General features: G+C 33.5%; 4 protein-coding genes, 1 long non-coding RNA gene and 1 other non-coding gene across 6 annotated transcripts; 3 read left to right on the top strand and 3 right to left on the bottom strand.

Moving 5' to 3' along the window:
* The first annotated feature begins 2,655 nt into the window (after positions 1–2,655).
* LOC126671220 (microtubule-associated protein 70-5) lies at positions 2,656–6,623 on the top strand. The gene is made up of 11 exons (XM_050364962.2): positions 2,656–2,936; positions 3,247–3,332; positions 3,619–3,684; positions 3,759–3,929; positions 4,023–4,193; positions 4,392–4,547; positions 4,654–4,800; positions 4,904–4,975; positions 5,428–6,039; positions 6,126–6,265; positions 6,342–6,623. The coding sequence occupies exons 1-11, from the start codon at positions 2,837–2,839 to the stop codon at positions 6,343–6,345; spliced, it is 1,725 nt and encodes a 574-aa protein (XP_050220919.1). The 5' UTR covers positions 2,656–2,836; the 3' UTR covers positions 6,346–6,623.
* A 1,806-nt stretch (positions 6,624–8,429) lies between these two features.
* On the top strand, positions 8,430–9,483 carry LOC126665544 (uncharacterized). Its single transcript, XR_007637660.2, has 2 exons — positions 8,430–8,811; positions 9,318–9,483. It is a non-coding gene; the product is annotated as an uncharacterized LOC126665544 (long non-coding RNA).
* A 2,693-nt stretch (positions 9,484–12,176) lies between these two features.
* On the bottom strand, positions 12,177–13,810 carry LOC126658233 (uncharacterized). The gene is made up of 2 exons (XM_050352641.2): positions 13,429–13,810; positions 12,177–12,455 (listed from the first exon to the last, which is right to left on the bottom strand). The coding sequence occupies exons 1-2, from the start codon at positions 13,808–13,810 to the stop codon at positions 12,448–12,450; spliced, it is 390 nt and encodes a 129-aa protein (XP_050208598.1). The 3' UTR covers positions 12,177–12,447.
* A 1,313-nt stretch (positions 13,811–15,123) lies between these two features.
* Positions 15,124–17,479, bottom strand: LOC126658217 (pentatricopeptide repeat-containing protein At4g16390, chloroplastic). Its single transcript, XM_050352640.2, has one exon. The coding sequence runs from the start codon at positions 17,406–17,408 to the stop codon at positions 15,336–15,338; it is 2,073 nt and encodes a 690-aa protein (XP_050208597.1). The 5' UTR covers positions 17,409–17,479; the 3' UTR covers positions 15,124–15,335.
* Positions 17,480–24,457: 6,978 nt separating this feature from the next.
* LOC126665222 (uncharacterized) lies at positions 24,458–26,269 on the bottom strand. The gene is made up of 3 exons (XM_050357952.1): positions 25,566–26,269; positions 25,098–25,452; positions 24,458–25,015 (listed from the first exon to the last, which is right to left on the bottom strand). Exons 1-3 carry the CDS (start codon positions 26,267–26,269, stop codon positions 24,458–24,460), a joined length of 1,617 nt encoding a protein of 538 aa, XP_050213909.1.
* On the top strand, positions 25,776–25,882 carry LOC126666368 (small nucleolar RNA R71). Its single transcript, XR_007637872.1, has one exon. It is a non-coding gene; the product is annotated as a small nucleolar RNA R71 (small nucleolar RNA).
* Positions 26,270–26,872: the final 603 nt, after the last annotated feature.

Here is a 26,872-nt window from a genome sequence, read left to right as displayed (position 1 = left end):
CATGAACTTGATCTTCCTCAAATGTTTTGGATCGTTGGCGGCTTTCAAAGTTGGCCTACCAGGTTGATTCCTTACATGTTTGAATGTCCATGCCTCTGATTTCTTTTCAAAAGCAGTAGAACCATGGCTAGAGTCAATAACCTAGTGTGACTGCAATGAACCCTTCAATATACAGTTACAATATCTCAATTCATAACCACAATCTCAATCTCAATACTGAAATCATATTGCAAAAACAACTAACTTATATAAAACATGTTTTCCTTATAGCTAAGTCACGCACCACTTGATTGTGTTGTTTTAATTTTTTTGGCATAATGCCTTGTAAGAGTTGGACACATCCTCGCTTTGACTTCCTATGCCTGCTTATTTTTCTTTGCACTTGTTATTGTGCTTGTAGGTCATTTTGTGAAATAAAAAAATTTGTTCGTTAGACTTTTTGCAAATAATGGTTAGCCAATTAAAATATGCTCTATAATGTTAACATAAGTATTTGAAAGGCATTTTCACTTAGCATGCTATCAAAACTACTCAAGAAATAATTGTGGTGACATTTAGTATGTACTTCATAAGGCTGAGTTGCATAAGCTGGTTGGTGGTTCACTAGATGTTGGCTAACTAGCATATGTTAGAAAATAATAGGATGAGTCTCACTTACAGGACTCTCATTTGGAGGAGCATTAGATGTTGGATGACTTGCAGATGCTTGAGTATTAGTAGTTTTTGTCCTAAAATTTCATGTTACTGCCGATTTGTTCATGCTTGGTGCAACCGTGCAAGTGATGTGGCCATCTGTGACCATCTTTTCTAGTAATGTTTTCATATCATGTCTTGTTATAGCCCTTTTCTTCTTTGGTCTACCAGGTTGTAACTTAATAGGTGGTACTTCAGTCTATTTAAAATACATCACATCTCCAGAATTTGTATCCTCTAACTAGATGCACAACATTTTCATATGCCCTATTGAATATTATCTTGTTATAGTGATTTCAAATGTTCTACAAAATTTCTTATCAAAATAGTAATCATCGATTAGAAAACTTTCATTTCATCATGTCCTTATGACATTTATGTTTCATGTGTCTCCTAATATGGAATTGGTAAACTAGTGACTTCTCTCTCTCTAAAAAAAACCTCCTCCTTCTCTCTAAAAATCTTTCTCTCATCTTGATCTTTCAAAGGCTGGAAGAAGATGATTTCCGATCTTAATCGGAAAATCATCTTCTCTCCGCCCAAGTTATTACTTATCGCTATTATATATTTTTTATTAAATAAATTGATCTATCTAAATTTTTTCTTGTGTTTGAATGAAGTTTTTTTGAGATGTGTTTGATCTATTTTTATGAGATCTATTGAAGATGAAGATCGGAAATTTATGATTTAATGGATCAAGCGGATCGTACGAGGATCTATTGAAGATGAGACTTGAAAAGTTGGAAACTTCAAGATTCAAGCGGTTTTGAGATCGTATTTTCATTATTTGAATCACATATGTATTTGGGTAACCTTTTGATGGTTGAAAAAACCCTATTCGATGACTGTATTAGCAGCTCTCATCATTATCTTAGAATAGTTCTTTCAATTTGTTGAGAAACCGTTCATATTTGTATTTTTCATTATCATCAATGGAAGTTTTAGTCTTTGGAAAAAAAAAAACAAATGTTCTACAAAAGGGTTATGTTTGGCATGGTATATATTTCACATATGGCATGAGTGCACAAAATTCTAATAATATCCCATGCCCTACATGTGGAAGCTCTTCTATCCATTGCAACTGTGAGCAAAGATAGAATTACACTACGTTTGATGTTAGTTGTTAGTGGTAATTTTAGAAATTTATTTTTCAACCCACTGGCTGGCACGAGGAGGGTCGAACCCCTACTCTTCTGCTAAGTGCAAACGTGAGTGTGCCAACTGGCCACAATTCACTTGCCTCCGTCCCACAAAGATAGACAAACTTATTATTTTTGGCTTTTCAAAATATAAGCAAAATTATTATATTAATTTGAATAGTCAATTTGAAATACCTATAATATCCTTCATTAATATCCACCATTTTGGTTATATTTTCTAAATTTCATTAATTTCACTTTATCCAATACAAATATCAATAACAAACTTATTTTATTAACATTTAATTACAATCCCAATAAAAAAATTAGTTTTTTTTCATAATATAAATTAATTATATTTAAAATATTTAAATAATTAAATGAAAGTTATTATTGAAAGTTAACAAAGACAACTAATTTAACCTCTTTTTTTAATTTTTGTGCAAATTCAACTTTGTCTATCTTCATAAGACCGAGTGAGTAATTAGTTGAATTGTAACTTGAGGGAGCCATATTCACAATTTACACCGTTCGTTATAAAATAAATGGTATAGATAAAAAAAGGTATAATTTTAATCAAATTAATCTGTACCATTTATTTTACAATGAACAGTATATAATATATATTATGAACATTACCCTCAAGTTGAACTTGAGAGAATCTCATTTAGTTCACTTGTGGCGTGGTGGATTAAGTCCCGAGAATATCTTGTTTAAAAGTGATCGACTCAATATAATATACCAAAAACTTCTCGAAATGTTGGTAGTAGTGTTTAAAAAATTTTAAAAGGAAAGAGAAAAAGAAGCCGGCGAAGTGATAAGAGAGGATCAAGAATTGGTTAAGAAGAAGGGAAGGTATAACGTCCATTTCCTGTGTTTGCGGTCAATATCTTAAAGCGATGGACTCTTATTTGGACTCTCTAATTCCCTATATATTTTTCTATTTTTTTCTATCTTAACACAATCTCCCATTCTTGAATTTGCCATTTCAAAAACAAGAAAATATGGTCATGGTTTTTGAGGAACATCAAGAACAACACCCCTCATTTTCTCATTCTAACCCTCTTGTCTTCGAGCTCAACCGTCTAAACAATCTTCTCAAAGGTTTTAGTATCATTTAACCCTTTTTTTTTCTTTTACCGTTGATATTTTAAGTTTTATGAATTATGGTCATTTTATTTTACTGGGTTTTTTCATGTCATGGGAACTTTGGACCACGTAGGGTCATATGGTTATGATTTTTATAACTTTATGGGTACCTGATTTCATTATTTGGAAATGGAAACAAAAGTAGATGACAGTGATGTAAATATTTTTGAAACAACAGTGTACATATAATCAAGCTGATTGAAGAATCAAAAGCTAAGAAAATTCTGAAAAATTATAGTCACTAAAATTTGTGTCTTCGTCTCAGATAAACAAAGAGAATTGGGAGCTGCTCAGACTGAAATTAAAGCTTTGAGAACAACCGAAGCTTCCAAGGATAAGGCCATTAAAGAGGTACTCGGAATCTTTCTTTATTTCAAATGTGTAGATTATTAACTTGGACCTAAATTTAGCACTGTATTAAATGAGGGCAAATATAATATTTTTTTCATATATTAACTCATTTTATATAGACAACCAAAAAAATTTTAATACCCGTATTTATCCTAAATTGCCTATCAATTTGGGACAGGGGAGTATCATTTTAGCGGTTTTTTTATTTTCGGCCTTTTCGGTTTTAGTGTTTTTGTTTCCATGTTAAATAGGTGACAGTAACATTCCTATATATTTTCTTTATCAGCTCAAGAATGAAGTTATCAGGTTGGACCAAAAAGTCTCAGTCACTGAAAATTTTGTGGAGCATAAGGTTTGTTAAGTTTACATTCTGAAATATGAATAAAATAACTAAAGTAACCTGATTGAATTTGTTTGAATTAATAGAATCTTGAGATCAAGAAAATAAAAAATGAAAAGAAAGATGCATTGGCTGCACAATATGCTGCAGAAGCAACTCTTAGAAGGGTACATGCAAATCAGAAAGATGGAGATTCTCTTCCTATTGAGTCCTTCATTGCTCCTCTTGAGGCTCAGATTAAATTGTACAAAAATGAGGTAAGTTATTTTTAAAAATATTATGTATTGCTTTTAAAACTTAGTTTAATATGTGCTGGACAAAATATTATTTTGCATTTTTGGACTCTCCAGATTGCAGCATTAGAGGAGGACAAGAAGGCGATGGAACGAATCACCAAGTCAAAAGAAAATGCTCTGCTTGAAGCAGAGCGGATTCTGCGATGTTCCCTCGAAAGGGCTTTAATTGTTGAAGAGGTTCAGAATCAAAACTATGAATTGAAAAGACAGATAGAGATCTGCCAGGTATTATTGCTTAACTACATGGTAGCATGTTGATTTGTTATGAGTATGTAGCACGGAATGGAAAATGTCGAAATGAAAAACAAGGAAAATAATATTTTTTTACAAGAATAGGTTATAAATATAGAGTTTTAGAGCTTCCCTGCAACATAGGTTATGTGGACTGAGTAAAGAAGCTAATTGAGGTTTTGCGAAATGCAGGAAGAGAACGGAATTCTGGAGAAAACGAATCGCCAGAAGGTTATGGAGGTTGAGAAGCTTTGCCAAATTATTCAAGAGCTTGAAGAGACAATTCTTGCTGGTGGAGCTGCAGCCAATTCTATTCGTGACCATAAGCGACAAATTTCTGAATTAAATGTATGCTTCAGGACTATATGAGCTCACGATTGTCCGCGTTTTTTGTTACTAGATATGATTTATTGAATAGATTTTCAAAAAAACCTCGTCTTGAATCTCTTTTCAGGAAGAGAAAAGGATGCTGGAGAGAGAGCTAGCCCGAGCAAAAGTCTGTGCGAACCGCGTTGCAACTGTGGTAGCGAATTCGTGGAAGGATGAAAATGAAAAGGTTATGCCTATTAAGCAATGGCTAGAAGAAAGAAGGCTACTGCAGGTATCCTTTCGGTACACTTCATTATGTAAAGTAGAAAAGCCAGCTTGATTTCGATTACAATGTAAGAAATGAAATTCCGTTTGCGATTTTGCTGGATTTTTAGGCAGAGATGCAACGGCTGAAAGACAAGCTAGCTATATCAGAGAGATCAGCTAAGGCAGAAGCACAAATTAAGGCAAGTTTCGACTTCACTCTGATTGTTTTCCAAATCCTGGCGTCTACATCGATCTCTCTTAAATCTGTTAGAAAATTCCTTCGTATTCACAGAGGACATAATGCACATGAATATAGTAAGTCTCGCTTAGGCTACTTGAATGGGAGTACAATAAATATTTTATTAGCAGGAGCAAAAAATACCATATCACTCGAAAAAAGAGAAAATCTTTTTTTTGTACAACTAAAACTAACAGGAACTGTGAACTGGATCTCACTGATATTTCGACTCGAGCAAATGAAGATGTTATAGCCTCAATCCAATTAATTCTTAATAAATCAGTATATGCAATTTGTGAGGGTCATTCTAGTTGTATTCGAAATCCCTAAATTACTAATGAGATAAATAAATTATTTTGTGATTTATGGAATCAATCACTATTCTGAGCCTCTGTCTCTATGATTATACTGCAGGAAAAACTGAAGCTAAGGCTCAGAACAGTAGAAGAAGGATTAAAGCATACGTCGAGTTTCTCTGTTCCCGCTGATGCAGTTTGCAGTTCTCCTACACCAGAAAAATCTAATAACATCCTAACAAGTAATGAAGGATTAAAGTGGGCTGCTAGTAGGAAGAGGTCTAGTAGGAAGCCATCAGGATCAACTATAACCCTAGCTACACCGCAGCCTAATATAGAAAACGAAAAGGCAAATCCTGCCGGAGAGCTGATAAATTCTGATAGTTTTAAAAAAAATTATGGCTCAGGAGAAAACAAGTTGCGAAATAGCCTATGGGCGTCTAGAAGTAAGGTTACCGATAGCAGTGGAAAGGAAAACACGGAACTGCAGGAAAACACGGAGTTGAACCTCGAGATGTACAAGAATGATGATATCTTAAGTTCAACAGAATTAAGAAACACAGCGAGTGGCAACGATAAGTTGTATGAGAAGGAAATTAGCACCAATTCAGAATGTGGATATGTGGTTTCAGGAATTCTGTATGACAGACTTCAAAAGGAGGTCTTAAGTCTACGGAAATCTTGCGAGACAAAAGAGAGTCGATTGAAAGCTAAAGATCAAGAAATTCAGGTGAATTATCAGAAACCTGCCCTTTTTTTTCTCTATGTTAGAAGCAAAGAATACATTCATGGAGCACTGATTTAATTTATTTTCAGACACTCATGAAGAAATTCAATAGTACACTATCAGAAGTCGTCGAAGTAGAGTCGAAGACAGCAAAGACGGAAACAACAGACAAGGAGAAGGATAAAACTGTTCCAACCAAAAAGGCCCGTAGTAAGAGTTGCTCTAGAAGGTTAGTATAGAAAATATTTGATTTTTTCTGATACCAGAATCTTGAATAATCTTTGATATCATTTGGATTGTCGCAGGTGATCGAATATGTTCCGAAAGCTGCCTGAAATTCATTTGAGTCTTCTTTGACTCTTATGTTCTGATTTTTCAATGTCAATATGGCAATGTTATACTGATGATTATAGCTAGTTGAAATAAAACTTGAATACGATACGAGCGATCTGCTTGAGATTTTTTACATGAATGATTTCATGGTTAGTTTGGTTTGTGAATATGAATAAATGCTCTGTTTAGTGAGGACTCTGTAAACAAATAAACAGTTTGGACAAAATGAAAGAAAATATTCTAGACATGGATTATTTCATATTGCCCTTTCATTTCAAACAAAACTATGGAATTCTGAAATATGACATATACAGAGTTATTAAAAAAGAATTCAGAACCCCAAAGCACAGGTGACTCTCCTGACTTAAGTGAGGTTGCGTGTTCGAACCGTACTCATGTATGTAAGCAGAGTTTTTCCTCCCGCAAAGGACCTATCCGGTTTGAGTGGGATTCGTCTGAATATGAAAGGTTATTAAGAACCCCTCATGAAATTACTAAAAAAAAGAAAAAAAGAATTCAAAGAAGGGGGGAAATAAAATAAAAAGTAGGATATAATCAAATTGAAATGTTAAGTTCTAACTCAGTTTGACTTTAAAATTTGAAACTCAAAGCTCTTCGAACTCGATTGAATTTTATTTTGAATGTTTTTTTATGGTAATTTTATAGCTACAATTACTGTGAGTGTTGTAACTAGAATATATGTCGGACAGTGGCAGAATGAGGATTATAAGTCGTTGGGTGGAGAACTCAATTAAAAAAAAGGCTTAAATGCACCAAAAATCACCAACTTTCGCGTGTTTTCGGTATTTGACACGAACTTTTAATTTTGGCATATAAATACACGAATTATCAATTTTTTGCATATATGACCAAGTTTCCGTTTTAGGTGAAAAACGGTGCCGTTTTAGGTAGAAAACGTTGCCGTTTTAGGTAAAAAAAAACGGTGCCGTTTTATGTCAAAAACGGTGCCCATGTTATATATGCAAAAAAATGATAGTTCGTGTATTTATATGCCAAAATTAAAAGTTCGTGTCAAATACCAAAAACACGCGAAAGTTGGTGATTTTTGGAACAATTAAGCCTTAAAAAAACTATCAATTTACTTACGTAATTCATAAGTATTATTAATTCATCAATTCACTAGTACAGAACATAAACACACACAAAAATTCAATCAATTCATTTATATAGTAATTAACACACGCAACATCAATCCATCAATCATCAACAAATTAATGTAAATTAAAAATATTTATCAAAAGTAAAAAATAAAATAATAATAATTATAAAATACTTACTTGTTAAGTTTTATCAAATCCACCCCTTGACATTGCTAAATCAATATAAATAACCTAAAAAGGTATAATTCAAAATAACCATTAGACAATTATGTAAAAAAAAATATATACAAAATAGAAAAAATTAAAAAAAAATCAAGAAAACTTTTAACAAAATTAACTTAAAATAGGATGACATTATAATACCTTAGATAATTGAGTAGAGAAAAATAATAGATTTTAGGAATTATGTGGAATAAATTGAAGAACAAAGTGAAATAGACTCAATTTAGGGTTAGGGTTTAGTGGGAAGAATTTAAAAGGTTTATTTTGTCCGCTGAAACAGAACAGACTACGACGAGTCGTTCAGCTTAAAAAAATTTAAAAATATGTCGTTTAGCCCTTTTATAACATAATATTTTTACCAGTTGAGCTGGAACCGGTTTGAAGAGTTGCGCGGCAGCTGACCGTCCAGGGGTAGGGGAAAAACAAGAGGGCGGAGGAATCGTGGTGGTGCACTAGTCCCTTGCACCTCGCCGACAAGGAGGGTCGGCCGAGCCTCCTCGACCCCCTCCTTCCGCCCATGATATGGGATTTTGTTTAAATATTTTAAAATTAAATCTAGTATGGAATAAAAATATCATTGTAAATATGGAAAACTAAAAAAGGATAAAAAAAAGAGATTTTTAGACAAATACCCTTAAAATGGCAAAATAATATCATCGGTACATGTTGACTAAAAACTATTGAAATATACAGTTTGACTAAAATTTATTGCAAAACTAAATTTTTTGTTTTGAAAAATACGATTCCTCTTCTTTCTACATCTGCGACCATCTTAAATTGATTCTACTGCTAATGGCGGCAACTACAAGCTCTGTTCTTAGCCCAACCCTATTTTTTGGCCAGAGACCCTCACTTGACTGATTCTTCTTGTTTCGTTGTGCATAAACTCGTCTTTGGGACCTGTACATTTGATAATATCCTAAATTTTGGATGATTAATTTCGCCGTTGAGGTTTAGATCAATGGATGTGGGTTCATTGTTGTTATGGCGTTTGTCTGGATGTATTTCAGTCTGTCCTCTTTCTTACAAAGACGACGACTTGGTGCGAGGATATGACGAAGACAACGACCCAATATCGCCATTCATCTTCTTAGAATTGGTAATTTTTATTTTTAGATTGAATTCTTTGATTTTATTCAGATTTTGCTTTCTCTGTTTTTTTGCTTTCTTCTTTTCATTATCTTTTACGATTTTCTAACCTATTGATCTCTTTAATATTATATCTAATGTTGTAGATCATATTGTGTTTATTTTAAATCAATTCTTTGATTAAGATGTGTAGTTATTTAGTTAATAACTGGGTTACAGAAAACATCCTAACATGAAAGTGATTGCTTTTTGATAAGCAAATGGATAAATCATTGTCTTTATAGCTATAGATAACATCCCCGTAAAAAGTTAAAGTTGTTTTGGATTTCATTTGTCCAATTATTGACATTTTAGGCTACATCAGCTGCTAGATAATATTATAGGGAAGGGGTGCATGTTAGAACATGATTGAGTTGCAGCAGGTGCTAAGAATCTTAAAAATTATTATGTTGTAATTTATTAGATTGTTAAACCTGAAAATGAGAACATAAGTCTTAACAAGGTTTATTTTTGTAGGCTCCAAAAGAGGGATACTGGTAGATGCCATTTGGGAATGACTATGTTTCAATCAACAATCTTTCTTAATGACATGGTTTTACCTATGCTAATTGGCTTAATACATCATTTGACCTCTAAACTATACACTTTTATTCTCTGAGACTCTTAAACTAATTTGATATTCTATTAGACCTCTTAACTTTATTTTTTGTTCTATTTAACCCGTCAATTGTAATTTTTTTGCCGATCTGACCTTTTTCATCCAACGTGGCAAAAACGCGTGTTTTCAAACGCGTTGAAGCGCGTGAAGGATAATTAAAATGCATAACTTGTTTTATTGAACCCCCGAACTACACTATTTTGTTCTATTTGACCCCTGAACTTATTTTATTTTCCTATTGCACCTTCAAATTTTTAATTTTTACCCATTAACCTTCTCAAAAATACAATTATTTAACTTTTATCCATTTAATCTTCTAGAAAAATAAAAAAATATTGAAATTTAGTCAAATAATTACATAATATAACTTCTTGTACATGTAAATATTTGTTTACATTTCAATAATGATAAAAGAAGTTTTGTCTGTTTAACGATATTATAAAATATATAAATTTACTATACTGTGATAATATTAAAAAAAAGACTGATTTTTTTTAAAAAAAATATAATTTTTAGTGTATTTCACGAATTTCCAATTATAAAAATTTTAATACACCAGCTTTTAATTTTTTGCAATTTCAAACTTTTCAAATCAATTCTGAATTTTTAAAATTTGTGTTAAAACTGAAAAACACGCTAAATTTCATGACTTTTAAAGCTTTAAATGATTTTTCAAATAATATGTAAAGTACATCATTTTTTATTTTAAATTAAAAAAAATATTTAGACTTAATATATTTTTTGACCTCTAACCTTACCTTTTTATTTCATATGACCTCTAAACTATTTTAGTGTTCCATTGGACCTCTTAACTACTTTTTTTATTCTATTTAACCCCATGTCAGTAAAGCCATGTCAGCAATTTTATCCACGTCATCGCGCGTGGTGTGCACATTCCGAATGAGGGGTTAAATAGAACAAAAAAAAAAAGAGTTAAGAGGTCCAAAAGAATACGAAATTAGTTTAGAGGTCGCAGAGAATAAAATGGTATAGTTTAGGGGTCAAATGATGTATTAAGCCTATGCTAATACATAGGCAAGTTAGAGATGTCATGAAAGCTATTAAAAAACGGTTATGGTCGAGGAGTAAGAATCTAATGCTCAACTTTATCCAATGATGGTGGGTTGATGCTTTTTCTATGTACAATAAATTTATATGGTCTTCCCACTCTAACTCCATTGTTTCAAATACTCTTCATTTTCTGAATGTTTGCAAATTGGACATATTGTTCTATATGAACTTTTCAATTTCCATGTTTTCTTTGTATTTTATGCAATAGACATATTGTTCTATATTGGATTTTACATCATGATGCATTCAATTATAAAACTGCTCAGAAATTTTTACCTGCTGCAATTGTTTTCTATTTAGGAATCTTTACCAATACTAATCATCTGTTACTTAGATGATTATATTAAATTTATGGTTTTATGAGTTTACTAAATACTATTTTACCAATGGTTGACTATCAGTTTACTTAAAAATAATTTATAATTGTTTATTTTTAAAAAATATAAAATATTAAACTTATGGTTTATATCGGTTTAGTAAATATAATTTTACCAACGGTTGACCATCAGTTTACTTAAAAACAATTTACTATTTTTTTATTTTTTTAAATTATAAAATATTAAATTTATGGTTTATATCGGTCTACTAAATATAAGTTTACCAACGGTTGACTATCAATTTACTTAAACACAAATTACTATTGTTTATTTTTTAAAAAATTAAAAAAAATTAAATTTATGGTTTAGATCGGTTTACTAAATATAAGTTTACCAACGGTTGACTATCAGTTTACTTAAAAAACAATTTACTATTATTTTTTAAAAATTATAAAATATTAAATGTATGGTTTATATCGGTTTACTAAATATAAGTTTATCAATGGTTGACTATCAGTTTACTTAAAAAATAATTTACTATTTTTTATTTTTTAAAATTATAAAATATTAAGTTTATAGTTTATATCGGTTTACTAAATATATATTTACCAACGATTGACTATCAGTTTACTTAAAAACAATTTACTATTGTTTATTTTTAAAAAATATAAATTATTAAATTTATAGTTTATAGTTTATATCAGTTTACTAAATATAAATTTACCAACGGTTGACTATCAGTTTACTTAAACACAATTTACTATTGTTTATTTTTTTTTAAAATTATAAATTATTAAACTTATGGTTTATATTAGTTTATTAAATATAAATTTACCAACGGTTTACTATCAGTTTACTTAAAAAGCAATTTACTATTATTTATTTTTTAAAATTATAAAATATTAAACTTATGGTTTATATCGTTTTACTAAATATAAGTTTACCAATGGTTGACTATCGGTTTACTAAAAAATAATAAACGGTTTACTTACGGTTCACTAACGGTATTCTAAAAACAAAATTATAAAAAGGCCAATAGAGTTTTTTACACAAAATACTACGACTTATATCCATATATTGAAAATAAAGATTATTACACATTTGCCAACAGTTAACCCAACATCTACTGACAATGTACTAAAAATAGGGTTATTGGTGTGCCATTAGTACACCATTGGTTAAGTAGCAACAAAAAATAAAATTCAGTAACAGTTACTAACGATTTTATTAATGATATATTCAAAATAAAATTTATTATAAGTTAACCAACGGTTTAACCAATGTTTACCATTGGTTACCTAATACCCATTCATTTTCAATTACTCAAAAAATTGCCAACCGTTTACTAAAAGATAAGTTAATTTACTAACAGTTGACTATCGTTTTACTAAAAAGACAATAGTTTTAGAATTATAAAAATAAGCATAAATTATAGCATTTACAATTAATTTGTAAATTTTGTTTCTTTGCTTCTGTACGGTATAATTCTGTCTACTTTTTTCCCCGTCTTGTTCCTTTTTTTTCAACACTAAATATCTGCAATTAGCTTTTCAGCAACTTATACGATCTTGAAGTCCCACTTTGAAGAATGGATAGTTGCTTAGTTACCTGTTTTACAACCAACAAGATAAACACAATCTGAAAGTGCTTAACTGGTTATTGCAACATGTAAAAGAGTATTCTTCGAAACATTAATAACTTGATGTACTCCAACCATACTCAAAGCTCTGAATTACATACTACTCCATAAAACTGAAAGACCTTAATGATTCATCTTTTTGGTAAGTTACTGAATCATGAAGTGGAAATGCCTTATAAATAATATTACGTTCATAATCTATATTATAAATTTCAAGATTTGAACTCCACTATATATATATATATATATATTGTATGCAATTTGAAAAATTTCACATTAGAAAATTTTACAAAAAGCGAGTATGAATTAAGCAGAATTCATAATTCAACATCCAAATATGAACCATTTCGTACCTATATAGACATAAACAAATGAGTTGCAAGTTTGTGCTCTCCATTAGAGAAAGCTGGTTGCCTTATTAAAATTGAATCAAAGGAAAAAGCAATTGAAACAAATGGAAATCCTGCCATTTTTTAAAGCATTAACCCAAAATAGAAATGAGCATACAAATAATCACACAAATAAAAGAAAACACAATGCAATGACAATTTACTAGCAGTTAAAAACTTTAGTTTATTTACAGTACATCAACGAAAACTGGAAAATCATAAAAACATCTTAGAAATTTGATTTTGAAAGAATTGATTGAGGAATTTCATCAAACAGGTAGCAGGCAGTGTGAAAAGAAGTGTGAGGTCCTTATCTAGTAACCCATTTCAATTGAGACAAAAATTGGGCAAAACCATCACCATTCATGGTTTTCCATGGACACTGTTAAGTCTACTAACTGTCTACTAAAAGTATATCATCAGTTTACTATTAAATTATCTTCTTACTCACCTTGATCTCAATACTCTCTAAAATAATTTCACAAACCATCACCATTCACCAGCACAGGACAGTCCATTCTCTTGAGAATCAAACTACAGTTAGGCAACCCACCTTCTTTAAATGCTTGAAACTCATCATCCCCGCCGTGCACTTGACCGAAGATTAACTGTACGGATGACACTGTCACTTGTATATTTCTCGTGCTTTGTCTTCTCGGGTTAACATCACGCTGCTCAACTGTATCATCATCATCAAGATCAACACAAGAAGAAATTGCAGCATAACGAAAACAAAATTTCATCGACGGCGTTCCGATGATTCCGACGATGACGAAGTAGCAATCTCGACGGCATTCTGATGATTCCGATGATGACGAAGCAGCAATCTCGACGGCATTCTGATGATTCTGATGATGACGAAACAGTAATCTCATTATTGTTTTTGTTTGATTGATTTCTTTTAGGTGAAACTTAAGATGAGGAGCTGATATCATACAGAATTTAGAGAAGAAGAGTCGTAAAATTTAAAGAGAAAAAAGTAAAGTATGAGAAACGCTTATTTCATATCGTATTTTTACAATGAAACAACCCGAGTCGTATGTGTGAGATTAATTAGACGTTTGATAGTGGTGGGCCTAATTTCCTCTAAAAAAAATAAATTAACTAAAATTCAATTAGGCTCGCCAACTTATCGGGCCATTTATCTCAATGCTTGAACTTGACTCGACAATTGACTCGTGTTGCTCAAACTCGAGCTTAACTCGATTAGCATTTGACTCGACCCGGTTACATCTCTAGTCTATACCCTCTATTTTATGAATATATACTCCTAGGTAAAGGGAAAAGTTGGAGCAGATTAAAAATTTCTGCTAGTACAAATGAGTGAGAACCTCATTAGTTGTGCACTTCTTGAATAGTAGTTAAAGAAGGCTGCCATTTCTTATCCCCGTCTCTAAAACTCTGGGAGAATCGGACGGAAAGTCCTCTCGATTTGAATTCCTTTGGTTTGCTCAACAGCAACTCCAACTGCTGTCTCGTCAATAAAATCTTTATTTTCTGCTTTGTAAAAGAATCTTGGTTGGCCAACTTAGCGAAAACCTCAAGGCTACTACGATGCTCGACAATGCGTGGCATTAGGTAATAAGTTTCTCCTGGCTCTAGCCTCGCGCTGGGCGGTAATGGTGAGAAAGGAAAAGCATAGTGTACCATCTTACATCCTCGGTAGCAGCCGGAAGTAATCCGCTTAACTTTTGTCGACGCAACGAACTCCTTTTCTTTGCCATTATAGAAGATGACTCTACTCTTCTCTTTAGATTGATTACAGAGCACATTCATACAGTTTCCCATGTTTTTAATGATGTCTGAATAACAAAAAGACTCCAACTTATACTGCGACTTTGATCCGTTTCAGACTGCAAACAAGTTGCATACAATTTGACGTGCAAACCATAATTGGTTTACTTTTATTATTATTCATTTACAATAGGGTTTATTATATTAGTTTTTAAATACTTAAAACATTCAATAATCCAAGGTCAATGGAACTACCTAAAGAACAGCAAAAAGAATTAATTATTTGATAGTACTAAAAAGGTCAAATGTGATTATTCATTGTAACATGCCCTGCAAACAGAATTAAGAACTAATTTTAAAGGTCAACAATAAATATTTTAATGGCTTTATAGCAAGTCAAACCTAGCAATATGTAAATGCCAAGATGTAAAGAAGGGGGGTGGAATATTTTAATGCTAGGAAGACTAGTTAAAGAGTGTTCAATGAAGTTGGCATAAATGTGGGACAAATATGATGATAAAAAAGCCAAGATAATTAAATATACTTATTTTTTTCTTTTTAATTTCCTTAACTCTATAACCCTTAACATGTAAACAAATTTCATAGTCTCACATCATTAAGTTCTCCATAGAGAGAGGGATCAAACCAGGAACAGAGGAAAGTGGTTCTGTGGAGCACATACAATGTATAGACACTAAATATGCAAAATCTCCATCAGAATAGTGCCTAGACAGCAACAGCCTCAGTTTGTTTTCTAGATTCTAACCACGACTCAGCCGCGACCTTTGTCGTCAGGAACCAACCAACCTGATCTGAATCCTCATGGAATGGAGCATTTAGTTCCTTCAGATGAGATTCAAACACACCAGCCAAACCCTTGTCTGAATATTTGTGTTTTCCGTGTCCAGTATTGATCCCAAGCAGTGGCGGAAGCTCATCTCCAGATTCAAGTGCCTTGGACAAGTCATTTATCCAAACATGTAGCGCTGTAAGAGCAGCCCCTAAAGAGAGACTCTTCAGATGGAGAGACCACTGTGTTGATGACCTAGACTGTATGTCTTTGTAAATTTCAAGTGTTAGTCCTAGGTCTAGTAACTCACATGCTCGCTCCAACATATTGAGGTTGACGCAAAGGTCAATTAAGCAATTGCAGTAAGCCTTCCTTACATCAGCACCAGTAGAATCAAAAAGTTCAGAAGCTTCCTGTTTGAAATTTGCTTCGATGACTTCCTCTGCTATCAGAATTTTTACCACCGAGCCGAGTTTCGAATTAGCTGTCTCAATACAGTTAGCAAGCTTGCCAAGTTCTTCCTTTGGTATTTGAGTCAGCACATTTAGCAGACACCCACAAAAACGCTCATCTGGCGTTACTCCTGATTCTAGAAGCTGATTGAATGTCCTTACAACATCATCAGTACGCTGGGCTTTCCCATAACACTGGATAAGTGATGTGGAAACAAATATGTTAGGCTCGAAGCCAGCGTTCAACATCTCCTTCATCATGTTCTCCACCTCAGACACTTGCCCACTACAAGAATAAACGGTAATCATAGACGAGAAAGTCCAACTATCCGGATTTGTCCCAGAACTCTTTATGTCCTCAAATATCTCAATAGCTTCGCTCACAAAGCCAAGATCAGCACACATGGCCAATATGGTATTATAAAGAATAACATTTAACTCTAAATTTTTTTCCTTCATCTCTCTATACACAATAAGAGCATCCTCACCGTACCGAGCTCTACCATAAGCACGAAGAAGAGCTGCATAAGTCACATAACTTGGTTTAAAACCACTGTCGATCATTTCTTTGTAGATTTTCTTTACCTGCCAAGGCCTCTTGGCCCTGCCCATTGAATCTAACAAAGTGTTATAAGTAACCAAATTAGGCTTAGCCCCTAGAGCCTTCATTTCTTCGTAAACATTTAAGCACCCATCAAAATTTCCCGACATCCCATAAATCTTAATCAAAGTTGAAAACGTCACAGCATCAATCCGCCACCTCTCCGTTCTAGCGCGGTCATACAAGTTCAAAGCCATTTCGACATTGCCAGCGCGGCCATAGCAATCAATCATAGTGGAATAAGTAACATCATCAGGACTGATACCGAAACTCGGCATCTTCTCAAACCACTCAACAGCCTTATCAGGCAAATTGGACAGCCTAGCACAGCTAATAATAGTCGAAAACGTAGCATTATCAGGCTGAACACCTCTCTCAAGCATTTCATCAAACAGTTTCTCTGCTCTAACAAAAGCCCTACACTTTCTCAAAACCTTAATGGTAACATTATAAAGAATAACCTCCTTCTTCAACTTAAACTTTTCTAAAAAATACCTAAGTGCTAGCAATGCGGTTTCCGGGTTCGACATGTTATTAATTACCACAACAGCATCTTGATCTAACACCTTATCACCTAAACCAGTCAGAATTTCATAAACATCTTCTTGAATAGGGCTACATGAATTTAAAGACTCTGCTATTTTAACAAGAGAAGCATACCTAGCATCATATGATTTTTCCTTAAGTTGTGAGGCTCTGGGGTTTTTGGGATTGACCCAGATGTAGGATTTTGAAGAGGAGCCTTTTTTTGCATCTGGGTACTGTGGAGTTCCGTGTTCTTGGTGCTGTGTGATTGGTTCGGATAAGGAGACGTGGGTTATTTGAAGAGATGGTGGTGCTCTTGATAGTGGAACAGCGGTGGTTACTCTTAAATATCTTAGCTTGGGTGACTCTCTTGAAGGGGAAGATAGAGAATTACAAAGAGAGGACGGAGAAGAGCAGAGATTGAATGCCATTGTTGTTATTTTCTTCTCTCAGCCTCACTCTGTATGAGTGTTGCTGTATTCAAGTTCTTGGAGTTGGAGGGACCTTATCTTAAAGTTTACAATGGACTTTAATATTTTTCTCATTCCACAAATCAATACTTAGTAATTTTCAAATATCAATTATTTTTGGCAAAAGGGCTCAAAAACTATCCATCTTTTATTTTTTTTCAATAGCATCCTGATCTTGTAATTTTTTCAATAGCACCTTATTTCGTATTTTTCAGTTTCAATAGCACCTAAAGCATCAAATTGAACTTTTTTCATTTAGTTAATATTCTAAAAAAATCCTTCATATATACCATAAGTTCTAAATATATTACAATGTTTTAAATTATACATAAACGCTCTCTTCTTCACAAAATAAAAAAAATATGAATAAATATTTAATTAAATTAGACCTGTGGCGGAACCCGTGACGAAATCCGAAGATGAGTTGCTCGTCTTCCAAGGAGGAAGACCGGCGAGCTGCTGGTCTTCCCCCATGGAAGACCAACTCTCGTCTTCCATGGCAGAAGACCATCAAAGCGGAAGACCAGCGAGCTGCTGGTCTTCCCTCACGGAAGACCAGATCTGCTGGTCTTCAATGACGGAAGACCAGATCTGCTGGTCTTCCATGGAGGAAGACGAGCTCCTCGGCTTCCTCCGGAGCGGGTTTGGTTTTTTCTTTTAATTTTAAATTAAGTTATCAATATATATTTATTTATTTATTTGGATTTATTTGAAAAAAATTTAAGTTAAGGGACTTATTTGAATTTTTCCAAGTAGAAAAAAGTATAAAATGACCCTTAAATTTAATTGTTTTAAATAATTTAATGTTTATAATGATAAAATCATCTTTTTTTTTCAAATTTAGGGTACTATTGAAATCGAAAAATACGAAATAGGGTGCTATTGACAAAATTACAAGGTGAGGGTGCTATTGAAAAAAAATTGAAAAAGGTCGGTAGTTTTTCAGACCTTTTGTCATTATTTTTTATTAAAATAAAGTTTAAATAAAAAAATTAGAGAACTGTTTTTCCTTTTTAAAAAAATTTCTTTTTTTTACGTTTTTCTTCTGAGCACTTGCAATATTACCACCAACACAACATCGAACAATAACAATTGATGGCTGTGGTTATCTAACGGTGACAGTTCTAACACAGTTCAACGAATGACAAAATCTGATTGGTTTTGACGGTCCGAACGGTAGCATTGGTTCGACCAAAGACATCATCGGTTGATGAACGAGGACAATTGAACAGTTTGTGGTGATGCCACATCAGATGGACGTGGCTATAAATAGCTGTTGTTGAAGGATGAAACAATATTAGTAATACATATTTTAAGTAGGGCTGTACAGAAAAAATTCAAACCAATCAAATCAAATCAATTTAATTAAATCAAATCAAATTTACAGTTTGGAAAATTGTTGGTTTGATTTTGATTTGACAAATAGAAAAAAGTAATTATCGGTCTGGTTTGCGGTTTCAAAAATTATAAACCAACATAAATCAAACCAAACATATATATGTATACATACAAATATATTTTTATTAAAGTTATAAATATTATAACTTAAAAAAATCTATTACTATTTTTTAAAATTCTATTTTATAGAATAATATATTTAAATATCATTTGATGAACTAAACTAACTATTATATTTAGAGAAAATTACACTTTGCCAATATACTGCACTTCCCCAGTCCAATCCCACTATGAAACTTCATCTTTTCTAGGAGGCCAAAGTAAGCAGACTGGAGAAAACACTCACCAACCCCCCATTATTGACATTATCGCTCAAATCAAGCTCATGTCTATTACTGAACCTTCCTTGGTATTGCAAGTCAAAAAGAAGAAAGTGAAGGAAGTTAATGGCTGGCTTCTTGCAGCCAAAGTTATCTCTAAGAAGGTTTTGAGCTTGACAACTGTTAAAGACAACATCGGCAAAGACTGGCAGTTAACAGGAGACTTTGCTATAGCCAGATGCTCTGAGAACACCTTCTCCATCAGCCTGGTCAAGAAAGAAGATTATGACTGGATCCTGGAGAAGAGGCCATGTAACATTAATAATCAGCACGTGAACATCAAGGAGTGGCCTGAGAACATCACAATGGATCAGGTAGACTTCACGTCATCACAATGGATCAGCTGGACATGGATCCCAAAGGTCCTCTTTGGAGAAAACATTTTCTCAGAATTAGATTGGAGCTTAACAACACCAAACCTCTAGTCTAGGATCTAAACTCATTTAACCAAGCTCTACTAGCCAAAAAAGTTTGGAGAATTTCCAAAAATCCAGGGTCCCTTTTATTTCAGGTTCTAAAAAGTAAGTACTTCCACACTTCCAGCTTGTGGCAGGCTCCTCTCAAAAGCAACTCCTCCTAGAGTTGGAGAAGCTTATGGCATAGTATCCAACTCTTTAATCAAGGAAGAAGATGGCAAATAGCCTCATAAGATCAGATTGAGACTCTCCAGGATCCTTGGTTCCCATCCCGTTTCCCTTTTCTTCCTAGACTTATGCCTAACATCAGAAGAGATGAAGTCCCAGATCAAGTCCATATGCTGATAAGCCAGGAACCAAAAAGATGGAATGAAGACTTAATTAATTATTTGTTCACTGCATAGGATGCTTCCTTAATACTGGCTACTCTTTTGCCCATCTTTTCAGTTCAAGACAGACACATCTGGCACCACAACAACTCAGGAATTTTCACGGTCAAATCAGAATACCACATAGCCCTTAACCATCACCAACTTCCCTAGGGATCTCAAATCCCAGAGTTGAACATTAGCCAATGGAAATACCTATGGAACCTTAAACTACCAAACAACCTTGATCTGTTAATTCTACAAGTGCACAGAATCAATTGTAGCAAGTAATACTCAGAGTATTCTGAGGTGGAATCCACAAGGGACGAACTCTTTAAAATGTTATTTAATTTAACTTTTGTAAAGTAACCGTTCTGTTAAGTTGATTTAATTTTGAAAACAACTAATTAAATAATGAAAAGTAAAAGAATACTTTTAGTAAATTATCAAGATTTAAAGCAACTAGGATTTCGGGTTTCACCATAGTCGAGAGAAAATTCTATCATATTCAATAATACATCTCAAAAACTTTTTCATGACAATTGTTTCTAAAATATGTTTATTCTCTCTCGACATAAACTTGTGTTTAATTAATTCTGAATATTTCTCAATTACCATGTTAATCAATTAAACCCATTAAGCAAAACAATTAGCGTCATCACAATTTCTTAGACATATCTCTATTCTTAAGTAAATTGTGTTTAATCTCTATATCCAAATTCATGCTTCACCGCTAAGTCCTTCACATGTATTCTAGGATAAAAACATTAAGGTGATCAATCTTAATATTCATGATCATTACAAGATAATTAAAGAAAAACCTTGTTTAAAACATTAATGAGATGTACTAATAAATAATTAAGAATTCCCCTCTAACTATGCTACATCTATAATCATAGTTTAAAGGTCTAGCAATCCATTATCATATTGAAAATGACAATGAAATTGTTACACCTCAAGAACAGGTAAGAAAGGAAGTGAAAAGAAAATAATGGTTGAGAGAATTGTATACACAATTGTATGTATGAGTGAATATCGGAGTGCTCTTTTTCTACACAAATGAGTCCTATTTATAGGCATAAGAGGAGTAGTAGTCAAGCCATAGGAGATATTCTTTCAATAGCTAATCTTGAGTGATTTTCAAGTGTGATATCTCTACTTTCCATAGAGAGTTTGAGTGGTGATCAAGTCTCTCTTTCCTTCCCATAGTGAGCTTGAAGTTAAGGTTGCATATCTCATTTTCATAATGAGCATGATTGAAGTAAAACTCATTTCTTTGTGTGTAAACCAAGGAAAATCACATCTTGAGTGTGATCCAATCAACATAGAAGATCCATGAGTTCTCACCAAGACTTCAAAAACCTTCCAAAACGGTCGAATTCTTCGTATTCCGTACATATGCCGGCTTGTCACCGGTCGAGGACCGGTTTAACTTTATTTTACGACCAAAAATGAAGTTTCAGAGGTCTGAACCGGCCTTGGTCCAGCCTGAAGTCGTGGGCCGGTTCCGGGCCGTTTCAGGGGTTGTTTCACCCAAATCCATAGATTTTGGCTGATTCGATTCTTGGTTCGCACGGATTCCGTCTTGGAGGCCGAGTTTGAGCCGGTTCAAGACCGAATGTGGACTTGGTTTCTTCATAAAGGTTGTAGATCGATCTCTTATCTTTGCATGACAAGTTGAATCATATGATTTGGATATTCCTAGCTCTAGATATGATCCGAATACGAAAATATGTCCGAATTTTCAGCTTTTCGATCTAAGCTTTCAGAGACTGATTTAGCGGCTACGTTGCTTGCATTTAGACTTGATTCTCCATTATTCTTCTTCTTGGACTTGATAGAATAAATCCGGCTTGACTTTCATTTCATTTAAACTCTGTTTATTCATTTATACTCCAAAAATGCTAAGTATTATATTTAAAACTACAAAAGAGTAAAAATGATTATAAAGCTCTCTGTTTTACGCAATAAGACACTAAAATATATTATAAAAATGACATGAAATTGACGTAAAATAAAGGCATATCAAACTACCCCACACTTGAACAATTGCTTGTCCTCAAGCAAAATCAATTCAGAAAGTAAATTGCAATCATTATATACACTAATCATCAATTTTTAATTAGCCCATTCAAATTAAATAATTGACTTGCAAAACTTTTCAAGGCCAATTATAATTTTTGCTAATTACAACACAAGTCAAAATTAATTATTAAAAATATACAAAAATTTTAGTTTAACCACATACAACAAATTGAATCATTACCCTCGCAAGATGTCTCTCTTAAGTGCACAAGTGTTTCGGGCATAAAATTTCACTCAACTGAATTGTAAATACGTTTTACCATAAGCTTGCTAAAACATCAAAAATCCACTATTTAAATAAATTAAAACACAAATCAATGGGACTTTTATTGGGTTGTAAATAGGGTTAAAATAAGGGTAGGATAGAAAACACTAGAAAAAGTTTTATTTAAGTTAAAATTGACTGCTTTTTTTATTTCACCATTTCTATGCTTTGTGCTATATTAAAATGCTCACTTTATTCCGATTTTTTTTTTCAAAGTGATTGATTTTGCTTTTTTTTCTTTTTTTTTCTCGATAATCTTTCTTTTTCTCTTTTAATTTTCAGAATTTTTTTATTTGATTGAGCAATTTATTTTCTTTTCAACAACAAAGATTAATGGTGAAATAAACAGTTATTTTAACTTAGGGTAGTGAAAGAAGGATATCAAAAACGGAAATGAGTTAATTAGTGTGTATAACAAAAAATGGTTTAGGCTCAAAGTTGGTTTATCTAATGGTGATTTTTTTTAAGGCTGAAAGAAAGGGAAAATTTGGGGTTAATCCTAATTACCCATATCATCTCTATGCTATAATTTATCAACAAGTCTCAAATTGTATGTTAGAGCAAGTTCTGAAACAGTCTTTACAATCAAATTACTCAACAAGAATTGAAACATGAAAAATATGCTTTTAGTCTCGAAATCTCTCCAATTTGGTTAAATGTATGATTCAACAAGTTAAATATTGCTTTACTAAAAGTTTGGCACCTTACATGATAATTAAGTAAAACCGTGTATAAACAGTTTTTCTTTTAATTGCCCTTTACTCAAAATTACAAGTCAACTATCTAATAAAAAGGTCAAATTTACTATTGAATCAAAAGATACAAATTACAAAGTTACTTTGTTAAATATTTTTCCTTAAAAATGAACAATTTATTCAAAATAATATTTTTTTTGTTCGACTGCTTTTACCCACCCCACACTTTAAGCAACACATTGTCCTCAATTTAAAGGAAGAGCAAAATGAAAAGAAAGGAGAATAAAAATCTTCCCTTTTTAGACGATAGTAAATTCCACAAAAAGAGCTGCTAGCTGATATCTTCTTCCACAACAACGTCAAATTTAAGCACTTGGTGGTTTTGAGTCGAATGGTCACCGTGTAGAAAGCTATACCGGCGCTGAGCCGGCTCAGAGTCGGAGACCGGGTTAGCGCCGGGTCAGGCTCTGGTTGCTTTTTGCAGCTACACTGGTGCTCGACCGGCCCAGAGTCGAGGGCAGGGTCAAGACTGGGTGAGGGCCTCAAACACGCAGTTTTTTTTTTTGGTTTTTTTTTGTTTTGATAGATATAAAATTCTATTTAAAATAAAATTAAATAGATGACTTACCTTAGTGATGTTAGGTTGCCTCCTAACAAGCGCTTTGTTTAACGTTGTGGCTCGATGCATCTCACTTTCATTTCTCGAAGGTCAAAACGCTTACGTCTTCTAGTTGGTCACTTTTGCAGTAATATTTTTCCCTTTGACCAATGACTAGAAACGTGTTCCTCTCATTCTTGTCGATTTCTAACAATTTTTCTTTCGTTGCAGAATTCAGGTTAGCAGACTTGACCACATAACGAATATTTTTAGCTTTTGAAACCACACGTTTCCAATAAGTAAGAGGTGGTTTTAGTGTTTCTTTAGGCGACACTTTTCTTGAAAGCTTAATCTTTGGTTTTTCCTTGCAAAATTCTTTGAATTTATTTTTGTGTTTGATTTTTTTAAATTTATTACCTTTTCGATTAGACACCAAATTATTGATTTCTCCTACCTCATTTTTTTCTTATAAATTCAGAGCTAGAAATGCTTCAAGTGGCTCTTTAATTGATTCTTTTATAGGAGTTTCATTCATAATTTCACCAATTATGTCAACTCTATAGCAAGAATCCATAATTTCATATTTCTTTAGGGATGTACTTATGTTAAATTCTTCTTTTTCCTCTCCCACCCTAAAAGTTAGCATACCACTTTTAACATCAATTAATACTCCTCCTGTGACCAAGAAAGGTCTCTCTAAAATAATAGACAAATCCACTTCATCATTCATATCAAGCACTAGAAAATCAGCTGGTAAAAATATTTTACCAACTTTTACGAGCAAATTTTCTACTATGCCAAGCGGTCATTTGATGGATCTGTCTGCCAGTTGTAATGAAACCGTAGTAGGTTTCATTTTGGTTATTCTTAGCTTTCTCACAAGCCATAGTGGCATCAGGTTGATGCTAGCACCTAAATCACATAAGCAATTAGCAACATCAACATTACCAATAACACATGGGATAGAGAAAATTCCTGGGTCTTTCAACTTTGGAGGTAATTTCCTTTGCAATCTCGCACTGCACTCCTCAGTCAAGCCCACTGTTGCATACTCCTCCAATTTGTTCTTGTTAGAAATGATCTCCTTCAAGAACTTTGCATATGATGGTATTTGTGCCAAGGCCTCGGTAAAAGGAATGTTGATTTGAATTTTCTTGAAGATGTTGAGAAGCTTTTGAAAATTCAACTCGTTTATCCTCTTCATCTGTCGCCGAGGGTATGGAATTGGAGGTACATATTCCTTGATTTTCGGTGGAGGTTTCTCTATAGTGCTCTCTTCTACCACCTTGTTTTTCGTTCTCTCATTTATAGCAACTGATTTGCCCGCCTTGTTTTTTTTATGCTTCATCAACTTCATTCTCGCCTGTTAAAGAGATTGCCATAGCTCTCTCCTTAGGATTTGTCTCAGTGTGGCTAGGGAATTTTCCCTTTTCTCTTTCAGTAACCTTATTTGCCAATTTTCCCAGTTGAAGCTCCACATCATGAATGGAAGATTGAAATGATTGTTCAATCTGGCTAATCCTTTGCTCCATTTTATTGTTATGTCCATTCTGATTTGCCATGAATTGAACCATCATCTCTTCGAGAGAAGGTTTCTTCTCTTGTAGTGGAGGTGTTGGTCTGTTTTGGTGAAATTCAGATGGTCTTTGCAGCTTAACATTGTTCGAATCTCTCCATAAAACATTCGGATGATTTTGCCACTCTGGATTGTTAGTGTTCGGGTACGGGTCGTTCCTTGGCGGTTTATTTTGATTATTGCCAACAAAATTGATTTCCTCTGGTTGGACTCTATTGGCATACCTATAAAAAGTTCCACCATGCCCTTGAATTCCGCAGACTGTACAAATCTCCTTCAACTGCTGATTCTGACTAAAAGCATCTTCACTTGCTTGGTTAGTTCGGCGACTTCCAACATAACATCATGATGTGAAGATACCTCATGGACGGCTGCCCTTCGTCCTCTAATGGCTCTTTGTTGAGAATTTAGAGCGACATTTTCAAAAAAATTATTTATTTCGGTCGCCGTCTTTTCTCCATAACTTCCTCCGGATGCCGTTTCCACCAATGTTTGCCCACTCATGGTTAATCCTTCAAAGAACATTTGTGTTAGCAATAATTCATCAAAGCAATGATGTGAACATTGAGCAAGAAGCATCTTGAAGCGCTCCCACGCCTCATGGAATGGTTCACCATCCAATTGAGTGAAATTATATATCTTGCCGCGAAGGTCAAGAGTCTTCTGTGGAGAATAATATTTCATGATGAAGGCATCATATACATCTGGCCACGTATTGACAGACCCTTCAGGCAAGTTCAAAAGCCATGTCCTCGCACTCATCTTCATGCAATAAGGAAAACATCGTTTCCTTAATTCACCTTCCGTCAACCTGTTCAATGGAAAAGTTTCTACCACACTATAAAATTCTTTAATAAAAGCCAATGGATCATCAAGTGTTGTTCCATTAAATTGCGGTAACATATTGAGATGAATGGTTTTAAGCTCATAATTATGAGCTTCATCCGTGATCCTGATGCATGAAGGGTTGTTTACCACGACCGGCCTTTGAATGTCTCTCAGTCGATGTGCGGCAGGTGCATTTATAACTTGATCTGCCATGGTTTCTTTCTTTTTTTCCTTTTTTTTTGATTTTTTCTACAAGTGCGTTCTATTTTTGAGTTCAAAGGTAATAATTCTACGCCATCGGTGTTCTTGGAATGCCTCCGTTGCATAAACTACCTGAAATTCACACTTGGATTTTTTTTAGCAATAAAAACACAAAAATTAAAGAAATAACAATTTAAAACCGTCATCCCCGACAACGGCGCCAAAAACTTGATCTGTTAATTTTGCAAGTGCAAAGAATCAATTGTATCAAGTAATACTCGGAGTATTCTGAGGTCGAATCCACAAGGGACGAACTCTTTAAAATATTATTTAATTTAACTTTTGTAAAGGAACTGTTCTGTTTAGTTGATTTGATTTTTGATAACTTGTGATTTCAAATGATGCTCAACTCCGATGGACACTTCAAGGCTGTACCTATAAAGCACAAAACAACCGTGAGAAGGATGCCGGAAGGGGATTCCGGCAAACCACTCCGACGGTCTAATCAGTAACTATCTTAGTGAGAGAAAGAATAAGAGGTGAAAGGTAGTTATGAGTTGAGAGAAAAAAAGAATTAAGCTTTTTACCTATTTTCCTTTTGCCTTTTATACTATG

This window comes from Mercurialis annua, linkage group LG1-X (assembly GCF_937616625.2).
Source record: "Mercurialis annua linkage group LG1-X, ddMerAnnu1.2, whole genome shotgun sequence".
NCBI classification, from domain to species: domain Eukaryota; kingdom Viridiplantae; phylum Streptophyta; class Magnoliopsida; order Malpighiales; family Euphorbiaceae; genus Mercurialis; species Mercurialis annua.
Note: the sequence above shows the minus strand (reverse complement) of the source record. Positions and strands in the feature narration are given on the sequence as shown.

Bases quoted from the DNA above. Each gene is read 5' to 3' on its own strand.
- LOC126658217 (XM_050352640.2), bottom strand. From the start codon at position 17,408: ATGGCATTCAATCTCTGCTCTTCTCCGTCCTCTCTTTGTAATTCTCTA.
- LOC126671220 (XM_050364962.2), top strand. From the start codon at position 2,837: ATGGTCATGGTTTTTGAGGAACATCAAGAACAACACCCCTCATTTTCT. The intron at 4,976-5,427 runs GCAAGTTTCGAC...ATTATACTGCAG, and splicing joins AGGCAGAAGCACAAATTAAG to GAAAAACTGAAGCTAAGGCT. The intron at 6,040-6,125 runs GTGAATTATCAG...ATTTATTTTCAG, and splicing joins CTAAAGATCAAGAAATTCAG to ACACTCATGAAGAAATTCAA.
- LOC126665222 (XM_050357952.1), bottom strand. From the start codon at position 26,269: ATGGCAGATCAAGTTATAAATGCACCTGCCGCACATCGACTGAGAGAC. The intron at 25,453-25,565 runs GTTGGAAGTCGC...AACTTTTTATAG, and splicing joins TCTTCACATCATGATGTTAT to GTATGCCAATAGAGTCCAAC. The intron at 25,016-25,097 runs GTTACTGAAAGA...TCTCTTTAACAG, and splicing joins TGGGAAAATTGGCAAATAAG to GCGAGAATGAAGTTGATGAA.
- LOC126658233 (XM_050352641.2), bottom strand. From the start codon at position 13,810: ATGATATCAGCTCCTCATCTTAAGTTTCACCTAAAAGAAATCAATCAA.